The sequence below is a fragment of the Impatiens glandulifera genome, chromosome 2, assembly GCF_907164915.1.
Source record: "Impatiens glandulifera chromosome 2, dImpGla2.1, whole genome shotgun sequence".
Classification (NCBI taxonomy): domain Eukaryota; kingdom Viridiplantae; phylum Streptophyta; class Magnoliopsida; order Ericales; family Balsaminaceae; genus Impatiens; species Impatiens glandulifera.
This window is the reverse complement of record NC_061863.1, coordinates 434,234-446,630: the sequence shown is the minus strand read 5'-3', so window position 1 is coordinate 446,630 and position 12,397 is coordinate 434,234. Positions and strand designations below refer to the sequence as shown.

Here is a 12,397-nt window from a genome sequence, read left to right as displayed (position 1 = left end):
GCCTGCATGATTTTTGCAGTTTATTTCAAGTTGGACTTAATTATTCTACTACCTTTTAAGAATATTTTCAATTTTGGATAACTAGTAAATTATATATATTACAAAACAATTCATGATTTTTGTGATCAATATCACAAAAATAATAATAATTCGTAAAAATCAATTCGATACAAACATTACAAATTCACCGAGAATTTGTGATCTATAAAATTAAAATAGGTCAAAACTAACTAAACATCAATAAAGAAAATCTCACGACTCATAATACATGTGAACCTGAAAAGTCGGTATTCGACTTCATTATAAGCTCATCAATTTGCCTTCTCCGGACGTACTTAAGTCGTTGTGCATAATATAACGTACTTAATGTCGTTATGCATAATACAACCAAATTACCCAATATGTGACTGAGCTCGTAGATAATCTCATATATCGAATTCATCATCTTTTCGAAACGAATCTCAAAAAACTTATGAGTTAATTTTCATATTATATTTTAAAAAAAAATTAATTTCTTTTATCTATATCTTTGTTTTTCTAAAACCATATGCATTATTTAGTTATTACATTTTTACTCTATTTTCCCATGCCACCCCGAAGGTAAATACAAGACAAAGAAAATGAAATTTCTATTTTAAAGTATTATTGAATGATTATTTCAATATAAACAACAATCTAATTAATAAGAGTAAGAATAACAATTTATAATATGATTCAATTTGAAGAAAACATATTAATTTTTAGAAAAAAGTAATATGATTCAATTAGTAATAAGAGTAAAAGAAAATTAATAATATAATTCAATTACTAATAAGAGAAATAATATATTAATAATAGGATTTGATTAAGGATAAGTGGTTAAAATTTATGAAGATGAAAGCTTGAAAAAATGTAAATAATTTAAGAAAGAAAATATGTAAAGAAAAACATGAAATAAAAGAAGATGTGTAACTAATATAAAATATGGAATAAATGATGAAATGTTTGAGAAAAGATAAATAATGAAATAAAAGGAATGGTTCAAAATTTTATGTACATGTTAAGTAGGAGAGAATAAGGGTGTTTTAGTAAAGAATTAACAAGATAAAAAATATATAAAAAATAATAGAAGTATTTTTATTTTGTATTAAAATGTTAAAGAAATGGGTTGAAGAATATGATTCATAAAATAATTAATAAAATAATGTTTAATTATGATAAATAAATAAAAAAATAACCAAATTTCTGTACCATTTATACATGTTAATTAATTAATGAACATTTTCTATATAGATCATGAAAAGAAGATCACCTTTTATCCAGCATCCATAAAAGGAATTTAGCCACGCAAAAATAAATTATGTCAGTAAATGTATTTTATTTTATTATTTTTAACATAATTATTTTTATTTTTATCCATTTTTTTCTTGACCATTTTTAGACATTAATAATTTTGAAAGGGAATGATCAACTTAATCCATGATAGTTACAATATTATACCTTACATTTTTTTTTTCTCTTGTTCAAGAACTCGTATTGATATAAATAAAAACGTGTACATTCAGTTTATCTTAAAAATCACTAGACAACTAATATATGAAGGTTATTATTTAAAGAAAATTGAAATACATAAATATATTTTGTATGTAAATTCAATAAAACCCCTAAATAAATCCGTTTCAATTGATAACAACATGTTTATAAATATATATATATATATATATATATATATATATATATATATATATATATATATATATATATATATATATATATATATATATATATATATATATACAAAAACCTGTTTCCGCCTGTATACAATTAATGAAAATAAACTTACTCTAGTAAGTAGTTTTGTTTCCCTTTTTAAGTAAAACACGGTTAGAAGAGTTGAAAAATATATAAAATATTCATACACTGAGAGACTGATATCACAAAACAAGCTTCAGATAAGAAATTATAAAGACTTTTTTGGGGTAACTTTAAAGTTAAAAAAGCTAATTAACGACTAACAATGCATAACATGTCAAGGGTTCGAGCTTGTACGAAAAAACATTAACATCACTATATATATATATATATATATATATATATATATATATATATATATATCAACTACAAAAATGAGAAGTTTATTTGGATGGATAAATTTTTCTAAAACAAAAATTGCAAATCTGTTTTTGTGGCAGCAGAGAAAGACATGTCTAAATTTTCAATTCATATCATTTGGAATATATAAGAGAAAAGTAGAAAAGTGAAGCCTCAATATTCTAAAGCTACCTAGAGAACAAGTTACATCTAATCATGATCGATCAATTTAATCAATTAGACATCACATAAATATATATTCTCTAATTTTATATATATATATATATATATATATATATATATATTAAAAAAGAGAAAACTAAGCCGACGTATATGCACTATATACCACAATTATTTATATATATATATATATATATAATATAATATGAACTAGCATATTATTATTATTATTATTATTATTATTTTTTAAATAGTTAATGATAATAAAAGATTGATGAGATTCGTTTAAGCATAACAAAACAAGTACATACAAAATAAAAGTAGAAAGGACATTGGACATAAAAAAAATTATAATAAAAATATGTAATCTAACAGATTATTGAGTTTATAAATCCTCGAAAAAAGTGATTAAGCTCACACTACATTCCATCGACTTTACATAATGATATGTAAAATCATCATAATTATTAGATGACTACAATATTTGAAGGTAAGACAGTTTCTTTCTAGCCAGATAGCCATAAAAAAATTTAACAAGATAGTTACTCAAAAATTAAAGTACGTCATATTAGTTCATGTCTCGATCCAAACTTCCGTATTTCTGACATTACCTAGTGAATCTCAATTATACTCCACAAAAGATTATTTTTAGATACAAATCACCCTAATATTGAAGATCTCTACCGGCTTGTTCCCTTCCCCAAGTACATGCAGTCATCATGATCCTTGCTTCTCATCGCATTACATGAATGAACATGTCTACGTACGTACTCCACCACTAATAATTCATTTTCTTTTTATTTTAATTAAATCTCTATTTATCAATCTAGGTTGTATGCCAAACTGCATGCATGCTCAATTTCTTAAATTATTAATCCGTTTCAACACTATAAATCTGCATTTCAGCACATTTTTATTATTAATAAAGTTTGCATTAAAAAAAAGTTAGAAATATAAGTAAACAAGAAAGTTTTTCAATAAAACTTTAATAGAACTAAACAAAATTGAGAGAGTAAAACGCTAATCTCATTTCATTATTTATAGTTTATACCTTACTCAAAACTAGTTAATATAAATTGTGGTGAAACTAATTCAACCAAAATTAATAATAAGTCGTGACAAACATATAAAAAATAAAATGATATGAGATAAAAATTATTTGTTGGTAATAGATGAGATAAAAAATTAGAAAACCAATGAGGAAATTAAGCTCAATTTGGTTAGGTGGAGGACCATAATTAGACTAAAATATAAGAATATGAAATAATGGAATAAAGAGATCGGTCCAAACTTTGATTTTAGAGAGAGAGATCAATTTATACCACATAAATTTTAAAAAAAAAAATCAAAATCAGAAGTATCATATTTGCTTTGTTCTAGCCGGATCCAATTAACTTTAGCTATGGAGAGTCCATGCTACACAATTAACTTTTTACAAATATGCCGCAAAGAGTAAATGTTGAAACTAAGATACTTCAATGTAATAATTTTGATATTGGAATATTGTTTGGGTCTTTTTTTATTTACAATTTTGTTTTTAAATATTTAGTTTATGTATTTGTAATATGAGAAATGATTGGGAGAGAAAATTTGAAAGAGAATTATGTGTCGTAATCTGATTCGCTGAAAAATTAACAAATTTTCTCTCTTCTCTCTCCTAACGCTTTATTTTTTTGATGTAATGACACGTTATTCCTTTCTCCGTTCCCTCTCCCAAATTTTCTTTCCCTATCACTCCTCTTATAATATATTTAAAAATAATAATAATAATGAAATCATCACGAATCAATATAACAATTTTTAATGGGTCAGTAATAGTGTATAATGAGCCTATAAAGGCACAGATTTATGTGTCAGTAAATAGTGTTTCCGCGCATAGTTACCTTTACCGTGCAATTTTATGTTTCAACAAATATTTTTATCGACGTAATTTTATATGTTAGTATATATTCTTATCAGCGCAATTTTATATGTCAATATATATTCTTACCAGCGAAAATTAGTGTCAGTTATGTTATATATTTTTAATTGAAATATCTTATTATTTATCATTTACAAAATTATCAAACAAATATTTTGTTTTTAATTTAGAAAGTTAACATGTCGAACAAATATAATTTTTTTTAACGAGAATCGAATTTAAACAATTTTTATTATATTATTTTTTAAACATAAAAATTAAAATTAAATTAAAATTTTATAATTTTTTCAAACATAAAATTTGGATTTTAAATAAATGTCAATTCTTATGAATTGCAACTAGAATTCAAATTTAACTCCTTCGAATATATTCTAATAGATATTTAGATTATGAAAGTGTACATTCAATATTCTAAACATCACACAAATATCTTTCCATCATATATGTATTCAAAAACTTTACTTTTAAATGGATTCACCTCGATCGCCCTTTTTGACAGGGGCGGAGCCACCCATGGGCTTGGGTGGGCTCCAACCCTACCTAAATTAAAATCCTAAAAGAAATTTTTTTATATATATGTTTTTAACTTAGTATATTTTATAATAAGATTTATTTATATAAAATTTTATAAATCATTTAATATTATTATTTATTTTAAAATTATATTTATATAATAATTATACATTATTTTTTATTTATTTCAATATAATTAATAATACAAATTATTTATAAGAGTAAAATATAAAAATTAAAATAATAATAATAGTGTTTTATATTTCTTAATTTTAAACTATTTCAAAAATTTATAAGAAAAATATAAATTAATATTAATAAACAAGTTAAAATAAAGAATTTGATATCCCTACTCGAGAACTTAACAAATCTCCTAGAATTGATGTTAATGTAAGTTCTCTTAAACTTGATCCAACATTACGTATTCCGATATGGAAATATCCTTTTAATCAAAGGGATGAAATTAGACGAGCTTATATCAAGATGGGGTCATATCAACTTATTAAGGATGAGTACCCGCCGACCAAATTTGGAAATTAAAATCGACGGTTCCAAAGTCATTGGTTTAAGAAATTTACTTGGTTAGAATACTCTCATTTGAAAGATGCTGCTTTTTGTTTCCCATGTTTATTGTTTTAACATAAGCAACCCCAAAAACCTACCTTTACAATAGATGGATTCAAATATTGAAAGCGAGTTAATGATGATGATAGATGCTCTTTTGTTATGCATATAGGATATAATATTTCACCACATAATATGGCAGTTGAATATCTTGATAATCTAATTAATATCCTTGTCATATTAACAAAATACTAAATGCACAGTTCAGATGAAAAACAAAATAACAGATTACGGCTTACAACAACTATTGAAATCACTCGATGGCTCACTTTGCAAGCGTGTGCATTGAGAGGGCATGACGAGTTTCCATCTTCTAATAATCGTGGAAGTTTATTGGAAAAAAAGCAGAACATAGAAAGTTAAATTTGAGATGCAAGTTGGAGTTAGCCCCAGGTAATTTTTCATCCTGACTCCGCCCCTGCTTTTTAACTACGTATTATAGAAGATTCATCTAATGATCATCAACTTGACATCACACAAATATCTTCTCATCATTTCTAAAGAGATAAAATAATAAATGCCTCCAATGGGTTAATTTATTCTCATTGGTTGGTTTTCGTTCAACCGACCTAGATCAACTTCTTATCTTCATTATAAAATGGCATAAAATTGACTAATTTATGAGAAAAAAGAAAACTTATGAGGAGTCGCTCCAAGTGGTTAGGAAGAGGACCATGATTAGACCGACAATATATGAGGAAACAGAATAACTGATCGAATCGGTCCAAACTTTGGCTTTGGAATTGATACTTTCGAGAAATACCATTTTTATACAACACCAATTCTTCTAAGAAAAGCAAATATATATATATATTGTTGTCACCTCGTACATATATATTAGTGAGTGAAAAGTGGCATCATCATATTTGCTCCGATGTAGCCGTGCCCCCATCTATCTATCTTTATCCTGGTCCAATAAAAATGACTTCTGCTGGCGCATAATATACGCCGCAATGAGTAAAAATGTTCAAGACCAAAATACCGACGCTTAAATGTTGTTTGTGGGAATCATTTGGTGATTTTGTGGTTGGTAAGGAGACGAGTCACCTAGATTCTAAATATCCTCTTTAAATTTCATCTTATTTCAGTAGTCTATCCATATACGTACCAGCTGCTTTTAGGATGGGAGAATTAGATCCTCCCACTTGGTTCCTGAATCGATCCCTCTTCTTCAAATGAACTACTATATATATATATATATATATATATATAAATAGAAACACTTGACTTCATATATAATTCAATTCACAGCTAACTAGAACCAATTTTCACCTAAATCCTTCTCTCTTTTTGTGTTTTTCTTTCCTTAATATATTATTATTATTTATTAATATGGCTTCATTGAGTTCGAGAAGGTCAACATGGACCGCTGAAGAGAACAAGATGTTCGAGAGGGCTTTGGCTCACTACGATACCCAAACGCCGGACAGGTGGCACAACATTGCCCGGGCTGTGGGCGGTCGCAAGACGGCAGAAGACTGCAAGTCTCACTTCCAGCTGCTTCTAGAAGATCTCTGCAAAATCGAGTCTGGCCGTGTTCCCTTTCCCAATTACATGTCAACATAATCATCATCCTATGACCAAACCTTGCTTCTTAAGCATACATCATGGTCAAAGAACCACTATGAACAACACAAATTCATCTACTTTATTTTATTTTATTTTAATGTCTATTTGTTCTAACTAAGTTTAATGCGCCCTCTTAATTTCTTATCAATTAATTTTAACACTATGAATCTTCCATTCCTCATGTTACTTAATAATTTGTCAGTAAAAGCCAAGTTGAAACTTATTTATTTATTGTACTACTTAGTTAGTTAGAATGTTTTAAAATTTATATAACTACTAAATATAAATTATGTACTACAAAAGTTGAGATTCTAGGCTTAGTATTTAGTAAAAAGCTTCACCTTTAAAAAAAAGAAATTTTACATGAATTATAATAAGGAAAGTCATCATAATTATAATTAAACCAAAATTTAATGTGTAATTCAACACTTCATATATTTGTTGACTTAATCTTATTTCCTTTCATTAAACTTTTTTCTTACATTAAGATGAGGGAATTCCTCTTCCTACAAGATCAACAACATGAAACACAGGGTCCCCAATTAGTTTGTGAATTTTGGCTCCATGCATATCAACGAACACACAAAAAAACGTCAAAAACTCAATATGTCGGTAAACCGGGAGATATCAACTTTCTTATAAGCCATTCAACCTTTCTGTTCCATTAGTATTTGACATCGTTATGTATTTTGTTTGGCTACCTCTCTGTGTGTAATTTTCTAGTTTCCTTTTCCTCAATATTTTTGATTAGTTAAACTTGTTCATCAACGTACATTTTCGAGTCTTCAGATTGATCATCATTACCAAAATTCTCTTCAAAAACCAGACGCGTCAAAGAGGCAAAATGGCAAAATTTTGTAATTAACTTTCGACTGGGGCCACCAAATTGACCCTCAAAGTTGCTAAATGACTGGAGCAATATGAGGAGCTCAAATGTGTTAGATATTCCGCAATTGTGAACAACACATTTCGAATTTCTCTCCACAACGATTGGTTGGAAAAAGAAACTTCGAGAAACTGACTTATAGCTAGCCTTTAAATTGGTTCATTTCCTTTCATTCCTAGGATATAAATACCCGATAGAGGAGTTTAGAAGAGGACACACAAGTCGAGATTCTCTTATTTCGATTTCACCATTCTGAAACTTCAAGTTTTTCTTTTCTTCAAACTTTTGTTAGGAGCTCAAATGTGATTGAGTTGAATATTTAAAGGTGTTTTTGTTAAGAAAGATTGTTATAATTCTTATTTAAATGAAAATACCCAAATTTCAATTTGAATTTCAATTTGGGAAAATTGTATTTTTCAGACTCTTGTTCAAGAACAAGGTTTCAAGTACCCTCCCCACATATTGTTTAACATATCTAAACCATATTTGAGCATTACAATCATTTGTTTAAATATTTTCAAAATTTTGATTTTTGTGTTCTGAAGCTCTCAGATTTTCTTGATTATCTGATTTTGTTTGGATGATTAGGATGTTGATTACTGCTTCATATTGGTTAATGTGTAATCTTGATCTTCGTTTTAGTTCACAAAGGTGTTTTTCCCTTGGTTGTTGTGGTGTGTTATTGGGTGTAGGTTGATCGACTGTGGCCTGATTTTTGACCGAGAAAACACCTCTATATAAGTTCATCTTAGTACGACTCTATGTAACTTTATTATGTGTTCCTTTTCTTTGTTCTCCTTAATGTTTCTTTTAAGAGATGAAACTTTCCTTTCTCACTCCCTTAACGATAATGACTGAACGAATAGAAAACAATTTCATTACAAAAACAAACAACTAAATAACCATATCCTAATAGATAACATTGTAAATTCTACATATGGAGCTACCTCTTTTTTATTAATAATTTTTATTTTAAATCTTTATAATATATTACAAAAGGAAATTTAAAAATAATGATCATCTAGAATCAATATTATGTGCTAGAAAATATTATTACCGGCGCATAGTGGCTATTTACCGTCACAAAATTGTGTCAGTAAATAAGTTTACCGGCACATAGTGGTAAATATTCTGACCGACGCATAATGGCTTTTAACCGACACATTTTTTATGTGTCAGTAAATATGTTTACCGGACATACTGGCCTTTCACCGACACAACATTACGCGTCGGTAAATATTTTTACCAGCGCAATTTTATGTGTTAGTAAATATGTTTACAGTCTTATAACAATCTTTCTCGTCACATAATAACCCATTACCGGAGGAATTTTATGTGCCAGAAAATATCTTAACCGTCACATAACAGCCTTTCCCGGCACATAATACCAGTGTTGTTTTATGTACCAGTAAATATCTTTACCGTCATTTTACCGGCACATAATAACCCATTACTGGCACAAACTTATGTGCCACTACATTCACTTACCGGCGTATAGTGACCCTTTACCAGCACAGTACTATGAGCCAGTATATATATTGTTACTGGCGCATAGTGGTTCTTTACCGGAGTAATGGTATATGTCGGAAACTTATTTGCCGACTCTACTTCTAACGTCACTATGTTAAACAACGGTAAGAATTTTGATAATGTCGCATATATGCGTCGGAATACTATGTCTTATGTGGCCGTATAAATTCAGTTTAGTGTAGTGTGGTTGCACATGAAGGAGAAGAAATCCTACTCTGTGTTTGTCTTCTTAGATTTGGCCGAATTTTTAAATACTCACCATTTTATCATGTCCATATCGCATTTTTTAATATTATTGGCTAAATTATTCAACATCATATCTTTTTATTACTATGCACACTTTAAAATTGCATGTCAACAAGATGCACCAATGAAGTTCCATGTTCTATGCGACGCTCTTAATTTTTATCAATCAGTTTTAACACCATGAATCCGTCGTTGATCTCATTATGTCTTTGCTTAAAATAGATCCGGTGAAAAAACATTATGTCGGTAAAAGTATTAGACAAAGTTAAAGCTGCTAGGCTAGTCCTTGGGGACAAGGAAGAATAACGTATATGACACCATACTTAGGCAGGAGGATAAACCAACAAGCCTATGGGTTAGGGAAAAAATAATTAAATCTAAAGTCAACCTATTAGATAAAAACAATTTTTTTTCTAATTTATTATCTAAAAAATTTACAAATAAAAAAGTAATTTATATCTATAAGTGAAAACAACTTATGAATGTGAAAATTTTGTTAAAATGTAATTTTTTTTAACATGTCTAGGGCAACCCAATAGTTAGAGTCAGCACTGTGCTTAGGAAAAGCACATATATAGCTGTTCTATTCACAAATTTGAAATCAATATCAATCAAAGATAACAAGTGTTATAATTAGCAAATAAAAGTCTTTCTTCACATCTCTTTTTAAAGGATAAAAAATATCATTATTTCATTATCTTTGTGAAGTACACAAATTTTTTTTTAAAATCAGTAAAAAAAAATTAAGTACAAGTCATAACAATATGTATTATAAATTATCCAGTTACAAACTTAACAAATATAATAAAATTGTCAACACTTGTAATTTAAAGGGATAAATGCGACTCTACACGAATAACAAGACATCAATCAACACATAAAAAATATGATCATTGAGCTGGGAGAGTCGACTTCCTCAACTTGTTTTTTAGGTGTAGTTAACTTCTTTATACATTTTGCACACCTCTTTTCGCACACAGATTTCTTTTTCTTTTCGTCTTTTCTCAATCTTTTCGATTTATTTAATTTGTTGGTCAACAAACTTTTTCGAGTGTTAGAATTGAACTTCATGACCAAGGTTCTCAAATTGTCTAGCCTCAACCATCCACGTCATCCATTCTTGAGTTCCGGGTAATTGAAACCTACAGTTGAAAAGAGTCACTAATACGAGAATGCTAATACTAAAACCAATTGTTAAAAGCGTTAGTAAAAACTCTCATATATAACATAAATCCTTCTTACATGTGCCATTAAAATTTATCTACACAATTTTCTCTGGAATAACAAAAATAAAAATATGCAAATCTATCTATTTATGGGGTAGTATTCAAATATTCATATCATTAATTTTGAATAAAACCTTTTAGAAAAAGATTCATCTATTCAAAACCTTTTAGAAAAAGATTCATCTAATCATATCATCAACTTAGTTTGGACATACACAAATTTCTTTTATTGCTCATCTAATATATATATATATATATATATATAACCAATGCCACCAATCTAAAATAATAAAAATAAGTCACGATAGATAAATAGATAAATAAATAAATAAATAAATAAATAAATATAATATATATATATATATATATATATATATATATATAATTATATACATATATTACATATATATGCGGTGAAACTAGTGCCACCAATTTAAAATAATAAAAAACAAGTTACGGTAATATATATTATTATTATAAATATAAAAACAAAGAGTTGTCTACAAAAATCAAAACAGACAAATGAAATACCAAAACTTCATATTGACGTGAACTATGAAGCTCGGAAGAAAGGAAAACAGATTTCAGCATAAAGAAAACTTGGTTTGTATTGATGAATATTTTCCTTTCTTATTCTTGTAATTTTCACGAGACCGAGACCGAGACCGAGACCGAGACCGAGACCGAGACCGAGACCGAGACCGAGACCGAGACCGAGACCGAGACCGAGACCGAGACCGAGACCGAGACCGAGACCGACGATGCAGGAACGTATGAACTATAGGGCTTTTTTTAAACAAAAATTTTATACAGTAAATTTAAAAATCCTAGATTCCTACTTCTCACTCCTTTATATTTATATATATATATATATATATATATTTGTGAAACTAGCTAGTGTAAATTTTTAAAATTTACAAAATTTATTATCAGGTTTTGTAAATTTACAAAAAAAATTTAAAACCTTCAAAATTTTATAAAAGCAGTTTGTAAAATTTTAATAAGTAATCACAAAATTTACAAAATTATGTGAAACTTTAGTAAATTTAAAACTTTTTTTTTTGTAAAACAACCTTTTTTTTTAATTTTCACGATAAAAAATTAATTTAATTTTCATTATTTATTATTATGATGATGACATATTGTTACTAGCGAAAAACATTAGACAGCTTTTATAAATTTCTAAATTATGTAAATTTTTAAATTTATAAAATTCTTAAATTTATAAAATTTTGTAAATTTATAAAAGAGTAAATTTTTACAAAATTTTATAAACCTTTTAAATATAAAAAAAATATGGTTACCTTCAATGTATATACATATCATTTTGGTGTGATAGGCCTAAACTATTATAGCCATAGCTCTCAAAAGCAGTCCCTCTTAATCTGTATTTCTGTATAAACATATAGATCTGTATATCCATAATAAAATATACAAACCTGAAATAAAAAGAAAATAGTTGTATTAAATTATTTAAACACGAAATTTTGTTAATCGTCCTTATATATTTTAAAACTAATTTATTCACATTTACATCTGAATATTTTTGAATTTCTTTGTATAAAAAGAGTTTATGTAAATTTTTATAAAATTAGCTTTTGTAAATTTTCACAAAATTTACAAAATTTTGTA

General features: G+C 27.4%; 1 protein-coding gene across 1 annotated transcript; it reads left to right on the top strand.

Moving 5' to 3' along the window:
- Nucleotides 1–6,562: 6,562 nt before the first annotated feature.
- Nucleotides 6,563–7,040, top strand: LOC124927786 (protein RADIALIS-like 6). The gene has a single exon (XM_047468261.1). The coding sequence runs from the start codon at nucleotides 6,641–6,643 to the stop codon at nucleotides 6,872–6,874; it is 234 nt and encodes a 77-aa protein (XP_047324217.1). The 5' UTR covers nucleotides 6,563–6,640; the 3' UTR covers nucleotides 6,875–7,040.
- Nucleotides 7,041–12,397: the final 5,357 nt, after the last annotated feature.